The sequence below is a fragment of the Nyctibius grandis genome, chromosome 1 (assembly GCF_013368605.1).
Source record: "Nyctibius grandis isolate bNycGra1 chromosome 1, bNycGra1.pri, whole genome shotgun sequence".
NCBI classification, from domain to species: Eukaryota; Metazoa; Chordata; class Aves; order Nyctibiiformes; family Nyctibiidae; genus Nyctibius; species Nyctibius grandis.
The window spans coordinates 120,101,623-120,128,674 of record NC_090658.1 but is presented as its reverse complement, the minus strand read 5'-3'; the positions used below and the strand labels follow the sequence as shown (position 1 = coordinate 120,128,674).

At 38.2% G+C, this 27,052-nt stretch overlaps 1 protein-coding gene across 9 annotated transcripts in view; it reads left to right on the top strand.

Annotated features, from left to right (window-relative positions):
- Positions 1–27,052, top strand: part of CYRIA (CYFIP related Rac1 interactor A) — a 64,572-nt gene that overhangs the window by 24,893 nt on the left and 12,627 nt on the right. For 4 of the 9 annotated variants that reach the window (XM_068425469.1, XM_068425487.1, XM_068425478.1 and 1 more), the window contains exons 4-8: positions 12,988–13,067; positions 24,479–24,600; positions 25,552–25,657; positions 26,734–26,870; positions 26,956–27,033. In XM_068425469.1, the coding sequence (XP_068281570.1) occupies positions 12,995–13,067; positions 24,479–24,600; positions 25,552–25,657; positions 26,734–26,870; positions 26,956–27,033 (516 nt within the window). In that variant the 5' untranslated portion in view covers positions 12,988–12,994. Of the gene's footprint in view, positions 1–12,713; positions 12,794–12,987; positions 13,068–24,478; positions 24,601–25,551; positions 25,658–26,733; positions 26,871–26,955; positions 27,034–27,052 lie in introns of those variants that run through there. The other 5 variants (XM_068425505.1, XM_068425536.1, XM_068425528.1 and 2 more) reach the window with 3 other exon arrangements.

The following is a 27,052-nucleotide window of genomic DNA, read 5'->3' as shown; positions in this document are numbered from 1 at the left end:
AGTCAGTTGAATAAACTGCACCTAAAATAATGATTGGCTCAGAGGAGAAGGAAGAAAACATAATTCAATTTCCAGACATGTTTCAGTGCTCTATTACAAAATGGTTTTATTAATGATGAATATTAACACATTTTTTTCAGAAAATTTCCATCTTCCATTTCTTCATCATCAAATTGGGGATAATTGAGGGTTTTTTTGCCCCATCCTATCCCCCAGAGAGCTCATATCATCTAAGTCATGAGCTAAGAGGAACACAAGTTTTAAGACCCCCATTAATGCTGAAATGCCACACGTGTTCTTCCTCCCCCTAACTCCACGATTGGCTGTTGTACAACTGCTTGCGTCTCCAGACACCTAGAGTAGATGGCTTTGAGTCAGCAAACAAAGTTTACTTAAGTCAATAATTTTAATCTTGATATCTATTATTGTGTTACAGTTTTAATCTTGATTTATCTATTTTTTTCCTGTAACAAGCAACTATTTCTAAGTTCTTGGTTAAAGATGCCAGTTTGCAACTCTGTGTACATGTGTGTATGTACATACATTATGTACATTTGTGTGCGTGCCTGTTTAATTTTTACACAACTTGGGTTTTATAACAAGTTACGTGGCTGTTTCTAAAAATATTTCTAAATGAACTATTTAAATAGTTGTTTATAATTTGAGGTTTTGTTAGAAAGTAATGAATGATGCCTTTACGAGGGTGTATTTCTTTTACATTTGACTTATGTCGCCTCTATTGAAGTGTGAATGGGGAGTTAGTTACAACTGAAAATGAAACCAACAACACTGTTAGAGCCTTTTTATGTAAAAATAAAAAACATTGCTCTAAATTTAAATATAGTGTATTTTCTATAGTTTCTAGTTCTAAAAGGCTTGATGTGCCTTTTGAAGCAGGGGTGTTCAACAGAGGCAATAAGAAAATACAGGATGTAACTACCTTACTCCATTTTCGATTGCAGATAATTGGCATTTCAAAGCTAGGGTATCTTATCCCATGTACTTGCGTTTTAGTCAGAAACTACAAAAGGAAAACCAGATTTCTTCTTTCTCCACTTTTAGTCTGCTGCTTAACTTCAAAAGAAATCATGCTAATCGAAACTTCTTGAATAAGGGCAAATAAAAATGGTATTTCTGGTCACATGGAGAAAACAGGACTGGTGCCAGGGGCTGATGCAGCGTGTGTTAAGATGCTGGGCTGGGATGCCCCGCTAAGAACACTCACCAGCCTCGGGACTTCACTCTCTGCCAAGCCTGGTCACAGAATCACAGAATAGTTGGGGTTGGAAGGGACCTCTGGAGATCATCTAGTCCAACCCCTTGCCAAAGCAGGTTCCCCCAGAGCACGTTGCACAGGGTCATGTCCAGGTGGGTTTTGAATATCTCCAGAAAAGGAGACTCCGTGACCTCCCTGGGCGGCCTGTTCCAGTGTGCTGTCACCCTCAAAGGAAAGAAGTTCTTCCTCATACTGAGATGGAACTTCCATCGTATGTCACCCATACACTGTTTAATGTTCCAGTAGAAATGGCAGTTTTCATCATTTTAGATGCAGTCACAGTTACTTTTAAACTACATTCGGAGTTCCAGTGGGAGGGAAAGGAAGGCAATATTATTTTTTTTAATATTGTTACTTGTTCTGAAATGTGGTTCTTAAAATATTATCTAGATTAATTTGGCTTTAGTTAGAAAAGCAAAGGTAGAGGAAAAACTCATCCACGGATACTGGAGCTGTAATCCCTGCAAAAAGTGAGTTTGATGTATGGGTCTGCTGCAGAAGTAAGTTAGCACTGGTGGTCCAGCGCAAATCATAGAATCACAGAATGGTTTGGGTTGGAAGGGACCTTAAAGCTCATCTAGTTCCAACCCCCCCTGCCATGGGCACGGACACCTTCCACTAGATCAGGTTCTTCAAAGCCTCATCCAGCCTGGCCTTAAATACTGCCAGGGAGGGGGCATCCACAGCTTCTCCGAGCAAGCTGTGCCGGTGTCTCACCACCCTGAGTAAAGAATTTCTTCCTAATATCTAATCTAAATCTCCCCTCTTTCAGTTTAAAACCATTCCCCTCATCCTATCACTACATGCATGTGTAAAAAGCCCCTCTCCCGCTTTCCTGTAGGCCCCCTTCAGGTACTGGAAGGCTTCGATGATGTCTCCCCGGAGCCTTCTCTTCTCCAGGCTGAACAGCCCCAACTCTCCCAGCCTGTCTCCATAGGAGAAGTGCAGCACAAGCGAATGCTGAGATCTGCTCGTGGCCTTTTACTTGCCCCTCCCGGCAGCGACCCTTCCGCACGAGCTCACTCACCCCCTCTCGTTTGGAGCACGGATTTTCCTGAGCGTGAAGTTGTTTTAGGGGGGGGTGTGTGGGTGTGTGTGTGTCAAACCCTCTGGCTTGTTCCTCGCCGGTCCGGAGCCGTGCCAGGGCGCGGGGGCGCCCGCGCGCCAGCAGGGGGCGCCCGCGCCCTGCGCCGGGCCGCGCGCCCCGCCCCGCCGCGGCCGCGCGGAGGAAGCGCCCGTGCGCAGGGTCTGACCTGTGTCCTGGGCAGGAGACCCGGCGAGCGGCGCTGGGGGGTGTCGGAACAGCCGCGCAGGGTCCGCTCTGTGCGCGCGTTTAACTTCGCGCACGCGGTTGAACAACGCTCTTGTTTTCTTGGTAGTAACGGGCCTCTGTGGGGAAGGCAGCGAGCTGTGCGGTGAACGGGCTGTGATTAACCGCCGTCCAAATTCGCCAATTAGCTAAAAATAGATTTTACAGCGAAGTAGGAATAGGGTATAAAGTCACTACTGTGCGTCAATTTTATTGTCTTAATAAAAAGTGATTGTGCAAATTTCATTGCTAAATTACGAATAGCTTCCAGTAGTGATTTGAATTAATTGCTGCGAAGCCTCTCAGGGTCAGTATGTTATTTTAATTTTTATTCACACTTACAAGAAATCTAATTTTTAATTAAAAAGCCTAGTTTTAATTCAGCACCATCCACAGTACTCCTTCCTTATTTGTCATCTTAGGCAAATAGCAGACTTGTTATATACCAAAAAAAGTTGCAGTGGTTTTTAGCACCTCATGTTGGGCCCCAAAACCTTTCTGGCATTCCATGTGAGAAAAACACATTATTTGAAAATAGATTTACTAGGGAACACTCTTCTTAAAGTATTAGGCACAAGGCAAAATTAACAGTCTCTCTGTTTACATCATTAAGAGGGCTAATGTGCTTGCCTATTAACTAAATGCAATTTTAAAGGCAGGCTATTTTGCAGAAAAATGCCACGGGCCCAATCTGCCCTTGTACGTTTTAATGAATCGAGTGTCTAATGTGAAAGAATAAGAGTTAATAAAATAATATCAGAAGGGATTTAAAAAGGACACAAGCTAATTAAGAAAAAAGGAGGAGTTTTATTGGAATTTATACTTTTCTGTAACTCCTGCGTAGTTACAGATTAGACTAGTGTTTTGGAGAAAATCTGTTCTTGTTCGATATTCAGTCCCCTCATACCTTTACTTGACTGTGAGGGCAAGCTTTGAAAAATTCTGGAGTTAGCAACTTTCTTACCTGCTTTATGTTTAGTTTATAGTCCGGTATAATGATTAAATATTTTTTTCCTTCCTCAGTATTTCTGCTTACCAGACCATCTGCATTTGTGGGATTGATTTCTTTTTTTCCTTGAGTGGAATATTTTACATTTGTATTTACTGAATTTCTTCTGGATAGTATCTCCGGTTTATCAAAGTGATTTTGAATTATGATCCTATTTTCCAGAATTTTTTAATTCCCTTCTAGCTTAGTGCATATTTTAAAAGGGTATTTTCTTCTTCTCTGTCTGTCACTAATTAAAAGTATTGAACAAAACCAGATCTATACAACAGATACCAGATACTGTTTAAAAATACTGTCCTCTTTTGCCAGTAAAGAGGCACTGACAACTTCTTTTTGAAATTCCAGTGTTGCAGCAAAATTATGTTACTAAATAGCATTTCTCTTTTCTCATCTCCAGTCATTTGTCAAAGCTCCCTCCTTTATATATTTCTTTACTTCCTTCAATCCTTCTGTATGCTCATACAGGCATATTGATTTCTAAGTCTCTGTTTTGTCTGGTTTGTCCATTGGAATAGCCTGTTCTGTATTTTCTTGACTGTTGAGTTTCCTGCACTTCTTTATGTCTTAAATGAACTTTCCAAGAGACCTATTTTTCCAGATATCTTAGATTACTGAAACTACTTTGAAATCATGATCTTTAGTTTGCTGTTTTCTCCTTGTTTAGTAACCTCTGCAGTTTTTAATTAATTTCTCCTGTATTTCCATCCTTATATTTAGTTAATTCTCCCCGTAAGTATCAAACAAGTCTAAAATAGCCATTCCTGTGGCAAACTCCTCTGTGTTCTAGAAGGAGCATTTATCACTAATGAGCTCCAGCAGCTTGTACAGATACATGGTTAATTAAACCTCCTGAAGCTTCTTGCCCAATTCTGTTACGCAGCTGCCTTCATAGTTCAGCAAAACCACTTCCTTGGGATTAGATGGTCTCTCAGATTGCCGTTTTGGGATGATACCTGTTCGTTCCTCCTTTACCCTTCAGCCTTTACATAGGAAGTTTTTCTTTTACCCTTTTCTGAAACTTTAAATTAAAAAAAAATTATATATTTTCCTCCAGTGTATTTACAGTGTTTTTTTGAATAATTTTTCTTTCTCCTATTGGAAGTCTTGCTATTTCCATCAACAGCATCATAACACAAATTAGTCAGCAAGTTTTCTTATTTTGTGCATGAGCTATTGAATAAGACCACTATTACATAAATGGAAGTATTTTAAACTAATAGCAGCTAATCCCTACAAAGATCCACATTTCATCTTTAATTCCTCATATCTCAAGCTATTGATACATACAGTGTGAGCCGCAGCTATCTTAATTCCAGTAACGTCGATATGTTTCTTTGATCAGAATTAATTGTCTGCTTAGTATTGTAAGATGTTGTTTGACTTCTCTCCCCTTTTCCAGGAAAGGATACTTGTAAAGGCTGCTTCAGATCCGTATCTTACAGATCATTACCCTCCAAACCAGAAGGACAAATTTAACCGGCAGAATGTGTTATGTCCTACATACTGACACATTCAGAGCAGATCACTAGCAAACAGACAATAAGAAAGCCTGTGACTGTAAGATTTACGTCTGGCTTGACTGAGATTAGATGTGCTGTTTTGGCTTTTATGTATTAAAAAGAGAAGTAAAATAGATAAAGAACAAAGTTAACATGCAAAGACTTATTTCCATTATCAACTGGCACAAGAAATAACTTGTAAATAAAATCACTCTGAGGAAAGTCTTTGCCATAGTTGCACAAAGAACTAGAATATGATGGTTTTCATCTTGGTTTTTTAGACACTTGCATTGGATTTTCTGTGAGTATAGTACAAAATACCCTGTGTGGCATAGTCAGAAGGCTGAATAATTGGCAGTCATTAACAGGCAGAAAGGACCAGCAGCATTTTTTGTTTCTGATTTTTCACCCGAGAGTCCTGTTTCTGATTCTGTATCTAAGAATGTATGTGATCTAGTATAGATTTTTTACTCATTATATCCACAAATGTTGAAACCAGATACCTTTTCAAATGCCCAAATCCTTAGATTTCTAAAATTGAGTGTGTTCTAAGATTTGATTTCCTTTTTCACTATGATTTTGGTGAGAGAATACAAGGACAAGGAAACTTTAAGAGTAAGATGATGATGTGGCTGCTCATCTTTTACAAGAGTTCAGAAGAACTAAGTCAAACTCCACCTGGAAAAAAATGAAGTGGTTTTGTTTTGAAGTAAGAAACACTTGAACTAGCCAAGCCTGTTCTGTTCCTGTTAAAGGCATCTCTCTCCTGTGTATCGGTTTGGTAAACATGAGTATCCCGCTTTGCTTACCTAACAGCGTCAATTGATAGAGGCACCATTTATTGTGTACAGTGAAATTGTTTCCCTGTTTTATGTGTAAGCATCTGTGCATGAGATGCCAAATTCAAACTAGGTTACTGTAGTTACTGTACACTCAGGTGGAAGGATCAAAGTGCAACAGTGTTTTCTTAATTTCAAGTATAATTTTATTCTAATTACTTAATTGGCTTCTATTCTACATTTTTTTTTTTTTTTTTTTTTTTAATTATTATGACCTATGAATTAGAATCCAGATATTTTGGTTGCCTGGTTTTCATCCTTTCATGATGGCTCTTCTGACATTATGCACTTTGAAAATATATAGGAGTATGTTCAGGTGTGCAGGTTGGCATGCAGAGAAATCCCCGCTTGAATAAGTTACAAGTTCATCTGAGGTAATCCTTTTTTTTTTTGCCTTTTGATTTTAATAAAACCACGAGCCAAGCTCTTTAATCCTTGGAGCTATGAGTACTAATATTGTTGGCCAGCTCTTTTAACATTTTATGATTAGTGTAAAAATGTATTTGTCATTACAAACCATTTATTAACTCCCTTTGACTTGCCTGACCTTTTTTGTAGGTTTTAATTGTGTCCCACAATCTGCATATCAGTTAACAGCAAAAGCTCATGGCCTGAAGTGTTGCTTATATAGGAATTGTAATAAAATAATTGTTCAAAGCAGAAGTTATTCTTTTATCTTGAGTTACTCTCACCTTGAGCAACTTTCTTTTCTTATTCAGCTTTTTACTTCTTTACATCTGTTTTTTGGGTTTGAGTTTTGTTGCCATTTTCTTTGTCTGTTTATGGTTCACCTGTGTAAGGAATGTGTGGCACTGGTTTTCTTCACTGTATGTAGGTTGCTTCTTGGTGCATCTTGTTATGTGAGTATGTTACTTAAGTTCTGAAAATCTTAGAAATACAGTAGAGGCCAACATTGGGGATAATTTGATTTTTTTTCTGGAAAATTAATATAGCTTGCCCTCTGAAAAGAACTTGGGTGTGTTTTTCCCTTACCTGTGCCTTGATAGAGAATGCTGTAGGTACTTCACTGTGAAATATCTTTGGGATTTTTTCACAATTAGCATCTCAAACACGAATGTGTGACTATTTTTACATTTTTTTTCGTAATATAACAATATGTCTTATGCTTATTTCTAAAATAAAGTCCATAGAGGAATGATACCACTTTTCAAAACTAGCATCTGTTTGCACAGCTGAGACTATTAAATATCAGTTACATTTCTCGTCATAAATGCAACTGCAGTTTATAAAATTTAAATATTTACCAGTAAAACAACCGAAGATAATGATACTACCATATCCATGAAAATATTCCTAACTATAACAGAATTGGCGAGATGACTAAAAAAAAACCCTGCTCTGGAGTTTGATGGGGATAAGTATAAGGTACTGTATAGAAGCAGGACTAATGAATTGCCAAAATGCAGAAGGGAAAGCAATGAGTAAAATAAAACTATGCAAATAATATTTGAGGGATGTGTAAAGCATAGTTTTCTGCAAGACACAATTCCTTTGTTATATTTGGTACCATACTTGGATGCATTTGGAGCAGTGTACCTAGAGTTGAGTGACCCACTGGAATTTGGACCCCTTGGAGAGATTTCAGAGAGGGTGCTGAGACTGGTCAGGTATGATAAAATATGAACTATCATGATTTAGGTTAAAGAGCTTTTTGAAGAGCTTCAAGCATAGTTTAGACAAACATCTGTGCAGAGTGACAGAGCTGCTGCCATTCCTCTTCTGGGATCTGGATAACCCCACCCCTACCTCCAGTGATTTTATGGCATTGCTGTGAACATGAATGAATCAAAATGCTTCCTTGGTTGTTCCTGACTCCAGCACTATGCTTTTCACAGCAGTAGTATTCCCAGTTTGTTACCTATGGTACTGTCAGTTCTGTGGCCTGACCCTTGCAGAACTCCATTCACACACTGATGGTGAGAGGGAGAAATAGGAGATGTGTGTGAGGAGCACACATGTGAAAGTGCTCCAGTCTCTGCTTGTACCTTCACTCCATGGATGACTTGGAGCACTGCAGCATTCCAGTTTTCTTGGAGCTAGTCTTACACAAATACTTTATGAGATTAGGCAGTTTTAATGTTTATTGCATAGAAGAAAGGAAAAAAAACCCCAAAACTAGATGGAACTAAATGGAACGTTGGAACTAGATGATCTTTAAGGTCCATTACAACCCAAACCATTCTATGATTCTATGAAAAACATTAGCAATAGAGTGGGCAAATGCAATTAAAAATTATCTTTTATATCTTCCTTCCTCTTCCAAACAAAAAAGTGAGTGATACATGGTTTCCTTCAGAAACTTCTGCAACTATCATTGTTAAGAAACTTCTGTATTTTTAAATCTTAGTTCATTTTTATTTTATTCATTAATAGAATAAAACTATTTTCTGAGTCTTGCACTTCTGCTGTTTCCTTACAAGCACCTCAACAAACTTTATAGATGAATATCACAACAATTTGGAATTGTGCTTTTGATCTCAGAGATCGTCTTGAGTTCAAATGCTGGTGTTTTTTTGAACCCATGGTTAATTATTCATGCAGTAAGGTCAGTTCCACTGCTTTAATGACTCTAATATGCTTAGTACAGTTCCCTCAGACTGCAGACTGGATGCCTGTCTCTACCCATGTAGATGTGGCATTAGAAGTTATCATTCCTAATCATTCATTGCCACTCCTGAACTTGGGAGTCTCTGTTTCTCCTCAAACTCCCAATGGAGCTGCTCATGAGAACACTCCCAGCCCCACTTCGTTAGGATGAGCTAAATGAGTTTAAGCAGTAAGTATTTGCTGATCCAGCTCATTTTGACAAAAGCCTTTTAGACTGTGTTTATGTAAGCAGGCAGATTTAGGAAATAGTGTCTGGCAAAGGAGCACTGATGAGCAGCAAAGGGTTGAGCTGGTGCATGTGTCCTTTTTCACTAACATGAGGTTTAAATGCTTTGTCTCTGTTGTACCTTCAGTGTAGCTACAGTGATGCTGATGGTTTTGAGTTGATACTGATTAAATTAGTCCTGTAAAGGAAGAAGAAATAAATTAGTACTTCTCTAGCAATTTGTATAGTACTATAGCTACCATTTAAAAATAATACAAAACTCCACACTTCAAAATTATATAATTGCTTAAAACAATGTGTAAACAAAGATTTTAAAGAAGGGTTAAATAACGTGATACTTTGCTTTGGACATGCAGTATTGAGTTGATAATACCCAGTTTGAGAACATTTACTAAATTTTCAACACTGGAAATATATATAATATATATATAATATATCTATAAAATAAATATATATTGCAATATATTTTCAGTATATGTATATAAAATCCATGGCAGATTTGAAGGGTTGCATTTTGATTTGTTTTGGGAGGGGTAGTATTTTATTTATCACAATTCAAAAACAGACTGATTGGTTTAGTGGAGGGAAAAGGTGTTTATTTTCCCATCCTAGATAAGGCCTCTAGAATGTAAAAATTAAATTAATGAAATTTTAGGAACAAAGTGATATGTTAGGAAACCAGCCTCTGTTATTTTGTTCAAAGCTCAACATTTTAAAATATACGACTGGTTAATGGTATATAAAACACAAAATGCTAAATGTACTGTCTCGTTCATTACTGTTTTTATGGTTTATTTATGTCTGTGTGCCACTAATTACATTTTGAGCATCTAAAATCGAGTAATGAGCTTTAAACTGTCAACAGTAGCTTAGAAAGTATTTTCTCTATGCTTATGTAATATCTTAGGATAAGTTTTAATGGTTTGGAAAACACTAGAAAGCATGAAAATGCAAACATCATTGTCATGTCAACATGTCATCATTTTTAAAGCCTGCTGTTAGACATTGGGATTTTAAGGGATTTGGACACTAAAGAGAAGCTGCTATCATTTAGGAGTGCTGCAACAACAATATTTTTATATATGCATTGTGTCTCATTTCAACATTTAAACTGATTTTACAGTAAGTAAAATAAAATGCTTTCCAGTTCAATGAAATAGTATTTTATGATCTTAAGTTAAACCTTTATGATTTGCTCCTGTGCATCAGCTGTTCATTTGCATTTCTGTTGCAACCACAATATAAACCTGCTCAGAATTTATGTCATTAGTTACTTTGAAATCTCATTAAAAATTAACCTGGAAGTGACTTGCAGTTCCTGAGGTTTAGAATACATTATTAAGAGTTTCCAGGGAAAGACAGTTTGGAAGATCCAAGTACTGGGAAGCAGCAAGCTATACAGAATAAAATAATTCTGTTTGGGGCGAGGAAATATGTTTATTAGCACTTCCATTAAGGTGAAGGTTGGCCTTTTAATATGGTGTTAAAAACGTAGTGTTGAATGATGAGTTATAGTTTAAAGTGAAAGTTTCTTGGAACTAGGTCTTGGTTTTCGTTTTGTTTTTTAGGAAACCATAAGGAAATTATTTCAAATCGTAAAGAAGTAAAGCATGTTCAGCAGCTGCCTGAACCATATCTTCTAGATATTGATGTTGAATATCACTTTTTTTTTGGTGGTTGTACTTTGGAAATAGTTAGTGTGAAACCAGTGCCTTCGAGATCACTGGAAGATGCAGGTGGACCGTGAAAACGGGTATAAAGTTTGTGTCAGAGTTCTTGTTTCATACTTGTGACCTAAACAGCTGAATCAGTTTCTACACAGGGATTAAAGGAGGGGGGTGTGGGGGGGGAATAAAATGAAAAACAAGCTAAGAAATATAGTAAAAGCTCAGGAAAAATACTCAGAAATCTCCAGAGCCGTGATGTGCTGTACTTCTATAAGAAGGATCAGAAACCAGAGCTTGGGCACATGACCTCAAGCTGCTCAATGCAAATGAGGGAGCATATCCTCAGGTTTTTGGCAAAAAGGCTTCCTCACTGTTTGAAGCATGCGATCAACTAAACCAGTCTCTGGATACAGTGCTAACTTTGGCAGTAGAAGAAATGGTTGGATACTCTCTGAAGATTGAAGGCAATGAGGTAAGATACGGCTTAAGACGAGCGGAAAGTGAAGAATCCAACCTGAGTCAGTAATTTAGATTGTTTATAGTGTTTTATAATAATATAAATTGTTTCTTTCAAGGTTTTGAAAAGGAAAATAAGTGTATGCATATTATCTTGTTCCTCTTACCTGATGCTGATAAAATGTGTTATACCAGTGTGATGAAAATATTAAATTATTGAAGATATGAGTTTTAATGCTGTATAAAATCTATTTTGCTCTGTTTGCGTGTTTTTCCCCTTTGTAGGCTAATCAGAAAGTCAGGCTCAGTTCATGCAGTGCAGTTCTTGTTCTGAAAGTGAAACTGTAAATTTTTTCCTGCATATAAATGGATGTAACTTTACGAATAATGGAGAATGTTTCTTCGTGTTTCAATATTGTGTATGCAAGATGTTGCTAATTGTAAAGGGCTTGACAGTCTGCTCACTGGATTTGTTCTGGAGAGAAAATTTTGAAGTATATAATGCAAAACAAAGCCATTTGTGTGACGAAAACCTGGTTGACATGAAGCTGCATGCTCTGAATGGATTAGTGATTAAATATATGTCATTTTATGGAATGACTATGGCTGCTTTGAAATCTCCAAGCCTTACATTTCTTTCCTAGGTTTTCCTGCTGTAGAAATACATACCTTATATACCTCTAGAAATTAGGGTTGGTGATACTTTTTCTTCTGTCTCCTCTCATGGAGTATCAGCCATATACATGCTTAAAATAATTTTTTGTGGTCTGATTTCTTAACTGGGAAAAGAGTTAAACTGAAAAATAGATGAGCATCAGATGTGAGCCCCAAGAGCTGTGGTTTAGAGTACTGAGAATATTTATCTTTGAGGCAAAAACAGTTTTCAGTCTGAGTTCTAAATCTAAAATTGCATTTTTCTACAACCCTCCAGGCAGCCCTCTTATCCTTATATGTGCTTTTCATGGTTTAATTTTTCTGTCTTCTGAGAAAAAGTTTGTTTGCCCAAGAAAGTTATACTTTTACATAGTTTTAATATAATGTATCTTCCTAAGGACTGTACTGGTAAAAAACTTTTTTTCAAGTTTCCTTCCTTCTTGTCTTCCATAGAGACTTGATTTTTTGAGAATCGGTCGCTTTTCCTTTTGGGAGTTTTTTATAAGTTGAAAGGCAACGGCTTCCAAGATGCTAAAAGATAGGAATAACAGATAAAAAGATAGAGTTTGAACCTCTTCTTCTCTTTTTTCTTTTTTCAGAAATGCATATGTACATTTTTAAAAGTTGAAAAGAGCAAGCTTTTTAGCTTTTGTTTCTGATAGATTTTTATAGTAATATTTTATAATATTAGAAACAATTAAATTATTTTTTCCTTAAATTGAATTATTTTCATGGAATAACATGGATTTATGCTAAAGAATCCAAACCAAGGATTAAGACGTCATTTTTTACTCTGGAAGGGTATTCAGTAAACTTGAGTCCAGCAGTTTAGAGGATTTACAAATACAGATATAGTTCTGAGTTTGTTTCTCTTGCTAAGTAAATAAACTCATAAATATATATTTGTATTCTGTGATGTTATACTGATGTTTAAATTCCAATTTGTTGAGTAGAATTATTTCTGTATTTATCCAACGTCTCATTCTGTCTGTTCCCATGCATAAACATCACAGAACTGACCATCAAAATGTTTCTCATGGTCCAGAACTTGCCAAAATGTTTAATATATGATGCAGACTGTGTCAAGCCCTTAGTTGTAGTATTCTAAGTTTACGTATATAACTGTTTACGATTTTGTTGCATTTACTAGGTTTGCTGGGATGGGTAATCTTCTTAAAGTCCTTACCAGGGAAATTGAAAACTATCCACATTTTTTCCTGGATTTTGAAAGTAAGTTCAAAGAATTACAAGACAATGAGAGAATCTTTTCCCTGACTTAACAGCGAGCTGAGGAAAACTTTAAACTTTTAAAGTCTGATTGCTTACAGTGTATATTTTCCAGCACAACCAATCTGTCCAAGTACTTGTCTCTAAAATCATTTGTCCACTCAGGAGTCCTTTTCTCTTCCTTTTCTATTTTGCAGGAACCAAATGGGAAATCTTTTAAAAGTTCTCACTTGCACAGAACTTGATCAGGGGCCAAATTTTTTCCTTGACTTTGAAAGTGAGCGAAGCTTCTTGCCTGGCTTGCCTTCTTTGCTTCTTATTTCCTAATAAACTGCATGCGCTTACGCATCATAAAGCAATTCAAAAGGGATTTGCAAACAAATCAAATTACACTTCAGTTGAATATTGCTTTTTGATATTTATAAAACAATACAAAATTGCTTAATTTCATTCTGAGCAGAGAAGGGAGCAGAAAGATAGATATGCGAGGAAAACCTTACCTTGAATTAGTTTCAAAATATTGATGAGCCATTGTTAAATTTACATATGAATGAACTTGACCTCAGCTTTCTTTAACAAATCAGGGTTAAAAAAAAATTCTTTATGTTGCTTCCTTGAATGGAAACATATATTGAAAATAAAAAGCTGAAAAATGTAAGCCATGGTGGTGGCACTATTTTTGCCTGGTTTGGTGATGATGTAACTGGGATTATTATAGTTTCTAAGAAGTAGTGAAGTGGTCAAAGTGTATGTGCTTGATTGCATCTCTCTTAATTGCATGTTTATCAATTTGCAAAACAGTGTTTCGCTTTCTAATTTCCTTGTCACATCTATATCTGATTGAAAGCTATTTCACTTTTGCTGGTTACAGTTTCCCTGCATGTACTTCTAGACATTGTCTTGAAAACTGGACATCAAATCCTTAAATATGGGTTTAATCTTACTTCGCTACTTACATGAAATGCTTTTTATTTAAAATGCTAACAGTGTGTAATATTTTGTCTCTTAATACCTTTATTCTAAAAAAAAAACCCAACAACAAAAAAAATGGGAAGACAGTGTTTTTAAAATAACTTTGTTTTGAAGCAGTTTAAGAGAGAATTTCAGGTGGTTAGATACACACTTTATCACCGTGATCTAGTTTTCTTGAATTGTTTATTCCTGAATTATTTTTCTGAAAAAAAGTTAGTGACATGATATGAGACTCTATGTGTGTACACACTCTGAAGCACTGGTTCAAAAAGTCATTTAAACACATACTAAATCTCATGAAATTGTTCAAACGTGATTTCTTGGATGAGAGCTAGAGTGTACGTCTATAACTTTGCACATATCTTAATCTTCTCATCTAGATCTTATTTACCTCATTATGAAGGATCGGTTTTAAATTATGACAAAAAGTTGATTGGTTAGTTTGGGTTTAGGACAGGGTAGTGCAAGCTGTGTATCCCCTTTTCTCTTCTGTCTATATCATTTTTGAATTTTATTGTAAACCTGAGATGTCAAACCTTTATCCAAACCACCACGTAATTTTTTTCTATCAAAGTTTCAAAGGCTTCAGTAGCGCTCTGTGGCTTTGCCAAGCTCTTACGAAGGGTTTCAGCTGCTCTGAGCTTCCAGGTTTAATCAGCCCCATCATGTCCTGGATGGTGAGAAAGTACTCCTGAGCCAGGCTGCAGCCTTGGCAGGAAAGAGGTGTTCTGGCAGTGGGAAGCCTTGGTGCAGCGGGGATGGTGGTGAGAGGGGAAAATATCTGTTTTATTGCCTTGGCAGAGAAGGTTGTTTTTTTTTTCCAAAATTGCATTGCCAAGAACTGAACGGGGTGAAGCACCCTCTCCCATGGGAGGTGACCAGTGGTTAGTGCAAGCACATGGGGACACTAATCAGGCACATCTACCTAGAGAGGAACAAAACTACCGTGTCCAAATTTCAGGGAGTTTGACACTCCTAAGCAAAAGGTTAAAATGTTTTACATGTGAAATAAAGTCGTGGAGGTTTTTATGGCACAAAATCTGTATTGTGTTGAATGGATGTGACTGAAGATGCCTGTAGTTTCATGCTTTGGTTTCCTTTAATTAGCCATCATATGGTGTAAAAGGACACTTAGTTAGTGGACATAGGTAACAGTCTGCTTGCTTGCTCATTGGATATGTAATTTTCTGTGGCCTAAGTTTTCAGTTCGAGTTCACGCATGAAAATGGCCACTACAGTTGGCCATTCAGAGGATGAGGGGTATGTTGAGTTAATGTGTTTACTGTATTTCATTATTTGTATCAGGATCACAGAATCGTTTTGGTTGGAAAGGACCTTTAAGATCATCATCGAGTCCAACCATTAACCTGACACTACCAAGTCAACCACTGAACAATGTCCCTAAGCACCACATCTGCTTGTCTTTTAAATACCTCCAGGGATTTAACTGCCTGGGCAGCCTGTTCCACTGTTTGATAACCCTTTCCTGATATTTTTTCCTGATATCCAACCTAAACCTCCCCTGGCACAACTTGAGGCCATTTCCTCTTGTTCTATTGCTTATTACCTGGGAGAAGAGATTAACACCCACCTCGCTACAACCTCCTTTCAGGTAGTTGTAGAGAGTGATAAGGTCTCCCCTGAGCCTTCTTTTCTCCAGACTAAACAACCCCAGTTCCCTCAGCCGCTCCTCATAAGACTTGTTCTCCAGACCCTTCACCAGCTTCGTTGCCCTTCTTTGGACTCTCTCCAGCACCTCAATGTCTTTGAACACGGTAGTTGAGGTGCAGCCTCACCAGTGCTGAGTACAGAGGATGTTGCTTTCTAGGTTTAGTGCACTTTTTCATTAGCTGTAAGCTGAAAGCTCAAAGTAATTCTGTCAGCACTGCTTCTGAAATGTTTACAGATTTTTTGGATACTCCTGCCCCATGCTCTGGTAGATTTTTTTTGCTGCTCCTCATTTAGTATGTATTGTACCTGAAAGGAGGGGTGTGACATACTTCTTCCTGCTATGCGTACAATATGCCACACAAATTTTGATTAAAAAAAAACAGACACAGCCTTTTTCCTCATATGCAGGAGTAGAACAGGTACAACCTTTCTCCATGCCTCAAAAATCAGAGTCTTTATGGGCTGTTGTTTGTCAGAAGTAATACAAGTGTTTCTACAAAGTAAGTGGGAAACTAACATTAAGGCATTAAATTCATTTGACCGTCAATTTAATCTGTGCTCCGAAGGAGTCATCCCATGGGTGATGCTTTGCCACATAGTCTCATATCCTTATGCTAGAAATGAAACGTACAAACACATGATAGCACCCATCATGAATGATACTGTGGTGGGTTGACCCTAGCTGGACACCAGATGCCCACCCAGGCTGCTTTATCACTCCCCTCCTCAGCTGGACAGGGGAGAGAAAATACAACAAAAGGCTCATGGGTCAAGATAAGGACAGGGAGGAATCACTCAGCAATTACCGTCACGGGCAAAACAGACTCGACTTGGGGAAAAAATTAGTTTAATTTATTACCGGTCAAATCAGAGTAGGATAATGAGAAATAAAAACTAAATCTTAAAACACATTCTCCCCACCCCTCCCTTCTTTCTGGGCTCGACTTCACTCTTGGATTCTCTACCTCCTTCCCCCCAGCAGCACAGGGGGATGGGGAATGGGGGTTGTGATCAGTTCATCACATGTTCTCTGCTGCTCCTTCCTCCTCAGGGGAAGGACTTCTCACACTCTTCCCCCTCTCCAGCGTGGGGTCCCTCCCACATTTGAGACAGTCCTCCACGAACTTCTCCAATGTGAGTGCTTCCCACAGGCTGCAGTTCTTCACAAACTGCTCCAGCGTGGGTCCCTTCCATGGGGTGCAGTCCTTCAGGAACAGACCGCTCCAGCATGGGTCCCCCACGGGGTCACAAGTCCTGCCAGCAAACCTGCTCTAGCGTGGACTCCTCTCTCCATGGGTCCACAGGTCCTGCTGGAACCTGCTCCAGCACGGGCTTCCCACAGTGTCACAGTCTCCTTCGAGCATCTGAAGGACCCCTGCTCTGACGTGGGGTCCTCCATGGGCTGCAGGTGGATATCTGCTCCACCATTAACCTCCATGGGCTGCAGGGGGACAGCCTGCCTCACCATGGTCTTCACCACGGGCTGTAGGGGAATCTCTGCTCCAGCACCTGGAGCACCTCCTCCCCCTCCTTCTTCACTGACTTTGGTGTCTGCAGAGTTGTTTCTCTCACATATTCTCACTCCTCTCTCTGGCTGCAGTTGCTGTTGCACAGCAATTTTTTCCCCTTCTTAAATATGTTATCATAGAGGTGCTACCACTGTTGCTGATTGGCTTGGCCTTGGCCAGCAGCCGGTCTGTCTTGGAGCCGGCTGGCATTGGCTCTGTTGGACATGGGGGAAGCTTCCAGCAGCTTCTCACAGAAGCCACCTCTGTAGCCTCTCCATTACCAAAACCTTGCCATGCAAACCCAATACAGATGGCTGTGTGGGAAAATGAACTTGCTAAGAATTAACTACCACTTTATCTCTCTCCCCCAGCTACTAAGTACTCTTCCAGTCAGATCAGGGTGATGTGGATGATGGCATGGTTGGAAGAGCCCCAGCAGTGGCACATGGATGGGAACAGAAAAGCAGGAGAGGATGGCAAGCAGTTGTACAGATGTAGATATCTTAGGTCAGCCCTGAGGCTACACAGTAACATCCGTGTAGTAGATTTTTATTTTATTGTTTTCCCTTTGTTATCCTTAATTAATACACATTTTATAGGCAATGTGCTGTAAGGTTGTGTTGTTCGGTGCAACAGAAATTAATTTATTTTCTTGTGAATTATTGTTCTCCAGGGCAGAATTCTATGTTTTGATGAAAATTTTGAGGACGACATCTTGTATTGCATTTCTTGAAAAATACCATTATGAGGTTTTTTGGTTTGTATTAAAATATACCTAATTATTAAGTTGCTCTTCATCAGTTGCAATCTCACTTTTCTCTTGTATTTTTCACCAACCTGTTCTTTTCATATTTAGCCTCAGTCCATCCAATGCATCTGTTCTATGCAGTTCTTGAGGTCTTGAAAAATGGACAGATAAAAACAGGAACACTTAGAAAAATTAAGTTTCCTCACCTAATTCAAAATTATTTTTTTCAAATTCTGGAAAGAATCAAGAAAGAAGAAGAAATTAAAAGGTTTCAAAATTTCACTTTCCATTTTTTTCTTTAAATCTAGGCTACAAAAAAAAAATTGTTTTAAATCATCTGTTTTTCCCCCCTTTCCTGCAGCCGTCTATATCATCAGTTGCAATTCTTATGACACTTTTTACTGGCATTATTCTTGATTCCAAACTGGGAACCATGTTTCCTAAGTCCATGGTCATACTTAAAAAAGCTTGAATCCAACATTAATTTCAGTTAGTGTTATATAGCAAAAGCAGCTCTATAGGCTCTCCGGTAATCATTGTAGAGTTAGGCAGTTACTCTGGATCTGTGCAAGGAGAAACAATCTGAAGATCCATTCAGTCTAACCTTGAGAGAAAACAGGGACAAATGGGAACTGTGGTAACTTCAGCGATTGATACAGAGAATAGTGTTCTCCTGTGCAGGTGAAAAAGCCTTTTCTTTGAGGTGAAATGCAAACTATATGCATTCAGGCAAATTACTCTTTTTTTTAAGGTCTACTGAAAGGTTTACGTAAAGAAAAAGAATCTTCATTCCCAGAAAGTGAACCGTATTAACTGTTTTACGCTTGCATCTCGGTGTGGGTATTCTTAATCAATCTGATGTGTGTTGGATTTGATTATATACCACTTACTTTACCTTAATACCTTCTTAGCTCTCAACCCGAAAATAATGTTAGGACGAGTGAGTGCATGGCAAATCTTGGGAGTCTGTGGATTTCAGGATTTCACGAGTCCATAGGGCGAATTCTCTTGAAATGGATTTTGTCAGTTCAAGAACTGTTTTGTTCTTTGGATGTTGACCTTGTTTAAATTAGTCACAGGTGAATGAATTCTGGGTATTTGAGGCTCTTTCTATAGCAGCTTACAGGTGCTCTTTTTTGCAGAAAATCTATTGTCAAATTACTGCTGCCCATAGAGGACTTTTTCAGGCAAAGTAGACAAATAATTCCACATGAATTATTGGAAATAGTTTGGAGGTTGAGGTAGCAATAATTTGTTTTGAACCTAAGAGACTAAAGCTTATAGATTATTGGGAGGAGGTGTCCTTTACTGACACCTTCAGTCCCATCCTCTCCTCAGACACAAATACCTTTTATAAGACCAAACTCTCTAACCTTAACATGAGCAGGTTCCCTTGTTTCCTAAATGCTAGCTAGGTGGGCTCATTACTTGATCCTAATTTAATCCCCCTCATCCCCCTACGAATCAAGGACACTTACTATCTAGGATTCCCCGTGCCCCATCCCCAGAAAGATTCATGAAATTTTCAGTTATCATTGTTCATGTATGATTAAAAGTGTCTATTATTAGAACATACTTGGCAACAGAGCAACTGCCCACTTTTTGCGTAGTAGGATATTAATACCCTTGCTCCACAAATGGCAAGGCTGGAGATGTGATCCATACCCAGCCTGCGGGAGGTTAAACTCTTGTCTTCCGTGCTGCAGAGAGTGCCCTAAGCAAGAAGGTTCAGCTCAGTCGGAGAGAGGCTGTCCACTCCATGTCCACCAGGGAGCTGAAGCTTGGCGCTGATATCCCCGGCACAGCACTGTACCCGTAGCAGTATTAACAATTTAGGGAGCTTTGCTTTGTTCTAGCTAGTTTAGAAAGGATGAAATTCAAAAATCCAGTGTTGACTGGATAGGGTACTGTTTCTGCCTAACACTATTCTTCTTAATGTGTGGAGTATAGCAAGCTCTGGTACCCTCTAAAATGCATTAGTCACCGTAGATATAATGCCTTTTGTCTTTTCTGAGGACATAAACTAGCTTTTCACCTAATTTTGTCCCAGATTGGAGTGGGAAAAGTCATTGTCATGGTGACAAACCTGAAACAGGACTTAAGCATTATACAGTAAAATACAAGTACTGCTCTCTAACTTGCTGTTAGTGGCTGGGAATTATTGGCTGCCTTTAGCAGTGGACAGGACAAGAAAAACTGAAAGCAAGAGCCTGTAAGACATCTTGTTTTACTGGCTATTCTTTCACTAGGCTGTCGAGGCCAGGAGGGTATGATGTTTTTTTGACAAATATGATTCCACGTTCACTGAAATTCAAGCACTAACCAGCTTCAGTGGGAATCCTCTTAATCTGCAATCAGTTTTACTGAGGGTGGAATAAAGTTCCGTGCTTTTGGTCTGCATTTCAGATACAGAAATGGTGTGTGGGTTGGAAGTGCCTCTTTTAGTACTGTCTTGTTATCTCTTCATAAAAATTAATTACTGAAATATTGATATACTTGATTTTTCTTTTTATATTTAATCTTGTCCTATGAGTACTAATGTCTTACCTACATAGCAGTTTCTGTGGTTTTTCCAGTACATACTTGGTGAAGAATGAGGTAGATACTTTGTGCTGTTAGGGCTTTTTTTGAAACAAACAGGTATTTTTCAAATAAAAGAATGATGATTCCACCTTTGCACCCCACCATGCATCTGAAATATTTAATGCATCCACAAATAGATTGTAGTGGGTCCAGCTTTCCCCCTTTTTTTTATGAAGTCCCATCCAAAATATGGAATAGACCATGTGTAAAAATGAAAGAGAGCGTTTGTTCATGGAATGGATGACTTATCATATACTGGCTGTTTCTGATGGAGCCAATGGAATTACCTTCCTGTCCAGAGCTAAAATTTTCACTTTCTAAATGAAAATTTGCTGGTAGAATCTGTATATGAAAGAGTCAAGCCTGATCTGACTCTTGAATTAATTTCCTAGAGGATTCATTTAGTTGTCAGGTTTAGGGTTCACAGTAGAAACATTTGGGCAAAGGGAGGTGAAAGGCTTTCCTATTTTGTTGTATTAAAGACAGCATACTCTGAATGCTAATCATGAGAACTCTAAAAACTCAGACTTGAAATGCTGTAAGTCCAGTGATTATGGGAACTTGTTATTGAAAGGACTTGCGTTCAGGGTGGATTAGTCGGTGGCTATGGTTTTATTTATAAATGGGCCCAAATCGTTTAAGCACGTGCTGGTTCTCTGGCAGTATGGGGATTAGAGGTGAGCACTGCCAAGCAGTGATTCCACACTGCGATTCAGGAATGGCATTTTTTTTTACTCAGAACAGAGAAACAAGCTTTGGTATTGTTGGAATAGAAACCAATTTTAAAGGCCAAAATCTGTCATGAAGAAGTCTGTATTCCTTTCAGTTGTTGTCTTTCCTGTTATTATTATTGTTGTTGACAGCAAGATGAAATCTTTTTCAAAGTGACTGGTTACAGGTATTTTAGCTGACCATTTTTGACGAGACTATAATGTAAAATCCCTTTTGAAACATGGCCATGGTCTTATCAGAACATCTGTTTGCATAACATATATTTCATAAGTAAGATGCATGTTTTTTTAAAAAAAGCCTGAGTCATCCTCCCTACCTTTATTTTTAAGCTAAACATTTTCAGCATAAATAGAAACCGCTTCTGCAAATGCAAGCTAAGCCTGTTGCTCTGTAGCCTTTGCAGCCCTCTTCCTCTCCCTTCCCTTTCGTTCCCTCTTCCACCTACCCACCTTCCTCCTACTCCTGCTTCCCCCGGTGCTGGGATACTACAGAACACTCAATGAGTTTCAAATATTCAACCTTCCCCCAACTTCTGAAAGATGAATTGAGAAAATTTGAAAAGGACTAACATTAAAAGGTGTTACCTAAGGCCATTTTTAAGTCCCAAAGTGCTGAGCAGTCTGTAGTGTTTACGTTTCTGTTAGGGTCTAATATTTTTTAAAACAAATTAATTGTAAAAAGTAACATAGAAGTACCCATGCTTCAGGTGACCTGATCATGCAAATTTTACACTCATGAACTGTACTAATAAATCACTTATTCTCTTTTGTGTTTTCAATGAAAATGCTATTTTAATTAACTTTTATTTAACTATTAAAATATAGATATTGATTTATAGGTGACTCCAACCTTACCCCTACTCTGTTGTTCTATGGTATGTAACTGCTTAGCAAGATTACTGCTTTCGTTGTTACACTCAGAAGCATTTGCTGTTTTGTTTCTTTATCACAAGGTGACAGACCCCGTACGGTATATACCTGAGATTTCTTGCAGCTTGGGGAAAGAACCAGTCAGTAACACTCTAAACTTAATGCGACTAGTAGTTCAGTTCAACAGCCGTGTCCCAGCTGGGATTTTCCTGTTTGGGATAGTTTTTCTCTTTGGTGCTTCTGTCCCTCACTTTTTGAAGGATAGCAGAATTTTTTAGTTACATGAAGTATTTTGGATATAAAACCCAGCTGAGTAAGCCTGGCTTATTTTTACTTTCACTTGTTCTGTCTTTTAAATAAGATTAGGGAAAAGTTCCAGAATAAAAGGGAAGTCACATCAATATTGTTTCATGTGCCCAGTCTCATGGGACTCACGGTGACATAGGAATTGTCACGGTTTAAAGCTGGGCTGGCGATTAAACCTGCGGCAGATGCCCTCTGTTATCCCCCCCCCTCCCCCCAGAGGGAAAGGGAAAGGGAAAAGGGAGAGAGACTTCTGGGTTGGAAAATTAAAACAGTTTTAATAAACTATAATAATGAAAAAAAAAGTATAATAATAATAATAGAAATAATCAAATATATACAAATATATATACAAAACCAAGACTGAGCTCCCCTGAAGTCAGCCACGTCACCACCGGCACTGCAGGGCAGGCTCCGGGAAGGCCCAGGCTGGGCCTAGCGACGGTCAAGAGCTGGATTCAGGAACGCACGGATCGGGATCGGGGGCAGCAGGAAAACAGACGGAGTCCTCCCTGGACACCGGCCATAGCAGAAAGAGAGCGAGACCCTCGTGATCCCCCCACTTTATACCGAGAATGACGTGTATGGGATGGAATACCCTCGTTGGTCAATTTTGGGTCACCTGCCCTGTCCGCTCCCCTCTGCAGCTGCGACCCCCCTTCGGCTCTTCACTCGTAAGCAATGAGGAATTCAGCAGTGACCTTGGTTTCTCTCAAGAATAAGTACAGCAAGAGCCTTTCTGCACAACATCCCTACCGGTGCCTCAGTGATAACTACAAACTTCGAGCGTTATCAGTCCTGGAAGCAGACACTGTCTGCAAAAACATGCAGTTACTTAGAGGAGACTTAGCTGAAAGTAAAAATCACTGAAAGGAAAATCGGCCTGGTTTAGGCCAAACCAGGACAGGAATATAGGAAAGATTTTAAGTATTAGTTGCTTCAGAGCTAGAGACATGTAAGTCTCAGCCATTTCTACCTCATTCATGCAAGGTCCATAGCTGATTTGACACATTTAAACAAATTAACTTAACTGAAACGTCATGGAGAGAGTGCCTGCTCTTGCTGTACTCTCCAAGGTGAACAGGTTCATTTGTTTCTAATGGGGGGTGGGTAAATGAATCCCGTACTGATATACGGGTGGAAAACTGTGTCTCATTTCTTAAGGAGAGCGAGAAGACTAAATAGAAAAAGTATTTTTTATATTTCTTGTCTATTAATATAGAGATGTGTACAGTAGCTCTTCCTAATTGGTGAGTTTTGAACTGAAGGTATCTCTTTGCTTTTAATTCAAACAAGTAGTCCTTAAGTCCTAAGATTCACCTTCAAATTATTTTTTTTTCTTCTATAAAAATTAAAATTCTAACTTTACAAGCTAATACAAATCTAAGGAAAAAAAAAAAAGTTGGGTTTCTGTAGAAATTTGCTGGGACAATGTGATTGTTTCTACAAATACTGACTACAATTCTATATGTAGGTCATCCAGTCTTTAGTCAGTGCCAGTCATCTTTATGTTTTAAAACAAAAGAAGACAGAAGATCTCTACCTTGTCTAACGTCTTGGTGTTCTAGGGGTAACATCACTCCCTGGTGTCACACTGCTGTGAAAATCCCATTGGATGGGATTTGAATAGGAAAATTGATCTACTTCCAAATGTCATTTCTCTGGACAATAAAGGTCTACAGGTCACTCCCGTGCTGAGAACTGATCATTGACAGAGCTGGATTTATTTTAGTAGCAGGAATGATCTCTAACATACATAAGAAAAATGTTTATTTTTAGCAGTACTGTATCTATCTGTGTTTTACAAAAGGAGAAATAAATTACACTGGTTAAGGAAGCCTGGAGGAAAGTCAAAGTGGTGTAATATCCCACTGCTCCATCCACTGAATGGCCTGATTCTATCCCCAAGCTGCAAGAAAAGTGAACAATTCTTTGTAATCGAGCTGTAGAGCTCGTGAAAGAGAGGGGCAGTTTTACTAAAGGACTGCTGCATTATCCTGTTTTCTAATAACATTGCTTTATGATACTGCTTCACTTCAAAATGCTGCGTTTTGAAAAGAGGCATTATGAGCCAGAGCATACAAAAACTGTACTGTTTTTCCTTCCTTGCTATAGAAAGCAGAAACTTGGTTGTTAACAGAATGGCAGTGCAGTATAATTGTATATTTAAAAAAAACCCACATCAGAATGGAGTTACATGTAGTCCAGCTGGATAGAATGTTGTTAAGTAGAACTGAGTAATTTTGCTATTTGTATTGCAGCTACCTTTTGACTTTGTGCATTTTGCTTTTCTGTTTCTTAGATGCACAGCCCACAGATGGAGAAAGGGAGGTATGGAATCAGATCAGTTCAGTTTTACAGGACTCGGAAAGTATGCTTGCAGACCTTCAGGCTTACAAAGGAGCTGGACGAGAAATTAGAGATGTATGTTTGTTAAAGTTAGTGACAGTTCTTTGGAAGCAAAATCAAGCAAAACTCAGTGTGTTCCTGGCTTCTGTTCTGTATGCAAGCACATTCTATGAAATGATACGAAAATCTTCATTAAAATTGTATTTAGAAAATATGTTACAGATTATGTGTAGCATTGAATATAAAATCCTAATGTGAAATAATTGAATGATGGCTGTTGGAACTTCTTTTATGTTTACTATTAGTAATTAGTAATTATTTTTCACTTAAAAAAACACCATTTCATATACCTTGTTTCATATATCTCATGGTAGAAGTCAAAGTGGAGGACATGGAAGAGATAATACTCAGATGTCAGAAATACACTGTAAAAAAAGTTGAAAATAGTTGTTCTTCTGTGTAAGTAAAAAAATGAACCACAGTAAATTACAACCTTACATCCACTTTACAGGCATCTTATTCTATGACACTGGTGCCAAAGTACAATTCTGAATTGTAACTTAACATTTTTCTCAGCTGACCAAACCTTTTACTGCAGCAGCTTCGCAGTTACTGTTGGCGTGAGCTGCTGGTTACTTAAGAACATGAATATGTTGAAGATTTCAGAAGCATCAAAACCTGAAATAAAAAAGCTGTTGCTGCAACCAGTAGTAGTCATACGAAAGGTCTTACCTGATGCTTCTACAACAGTTTTGCTCCCCAAAGAATCTGTTGAAACCTATTTCTGTATGTCAGTGGTGCATTGGAATGAATAATTCTAAATCAGTATGATACAGGGGGAGAGGGAAAGTGGAAAACATATTTTTTGGACTTAGTAATTTCCTATTCCTGTGCAATGTAATTTCTCATCATTGTTCTGTGTTTTACAATACTTACTTTCTAAACTAACACAGTAGAAAAATTCCAAGCCACCTTTTGCTTGTTATTCATAGATCACAGTTCTTTACAGTAATATTTTCATTTCAGGCAATACAAAATCCCAATGATATCCAGTTGCAAGAAAAAGCATGGAATTCAGTATGTCCTCTGGTTGTAAGGCTGAAGCGCTTTTATGAGTTTTCACTCAGATTAGGTGAGCCCTCTTTTAGTATGTCTGTTTATTAGGCTACTTCATATATAAAGAAATAGGAAGTTTATTTTTCCACAGACTTTTAAAGGGTAATTATTCTTTCTGTTTGATATCAACAGACATTTAACTGCAATTACTTTTATCAAGGCATATTTTTAATCCTAATTTAATTTCAAAATTTCTGTAGTTTGTTAGTTTGTCACTTAAAATAAATCTGTATTATCTAAATAGAGTGCAAGCAAAGAATGTGATAAAACTGTAGGAAGTTTTTCTCTGGTGCTTGCCACTCTGCTGCACTTCACTGGTCCATATTGTACTAATGCAATTTATTTTTTGTAATTTGGATCCTTCAAGAGTTTTAAAAGGAATGTAAACGAATAATATTTTGAGACTTTTAAAAACAGGGAAAATAGGGGAGAAGGGTATCAATAAACTCTCTCACAGGGTGAAAATCCGAAGTTGGGCATGTTTTACACTGACTTTGTCATCCCTACAAACCCCCAAAATGATCTAATTACTCCTTGAATTAGAACTTTGGAAGAGAACTAGTGTGCAAAAATGTATGTATGAAGTGGGAGAGCTCCCAATGCAAAGGAATTCTTCTACAACGTCATGCTTACGAAGTCTTTCACTTTTTGAGTTATGCTAGTAATTATATCCACGGGAGCTGAATTACATTGCTGTCAGTGCCTAAGAGTACACTTTTAGTAACAGAGATGCCAGAATAATCTCTCTACTGAGCTGATGGCTAACTGGGGAAGATGAAAGAGAAAGAGTTGAATATCTGAATGCAAGAAAAATGCTTTCTCTAGAATTTTCGATAGGGAGCCCGGATAAAGGGTGATAAAAAGGGAAAAGAGCTCAGTGGTACAAAATGGAAAGAAAATGGCAGGGAGCCTGAAGAGGCAGGTGTCTTTGACTAATGTTTCTCACCTTAGAATAGTAAGAAAAAGCATTTCTATTAGGGCTCTGCATGTTTGGAGGATTCCTTCCCTTCATACAAAGTATATTTAGATATTTATTTAAAACTTTGTCATAATGTGGACTGAATAGAATTTGTGCTTCTGATTTTTATTCAGAGAAAGCCCTGCAGAGCTTATTGGAGTCCTTGACGTGCCCACCTTATACTCCAACTCAGCACCTGGAACGGGAACAGGCTCTAGCAAAAGAGTTTGCAGAAATCTTACATTTTACTCTTCGTTTTGATGAACTTAAGGTTAATAAAGTCTTCTAATACATGCTGTTTTTTTTCCATGTATTTTGAACCGAAACTGATTATTTGCTATTTGTCTTCCTCAAAGATGAGAAACCCAGCAATTCAGAATGACTTCAGTTATTATAGGCGGACAATAAGTCGCAACAGAATAAACAACATGCATGTAAGTAAATGAAATCTGT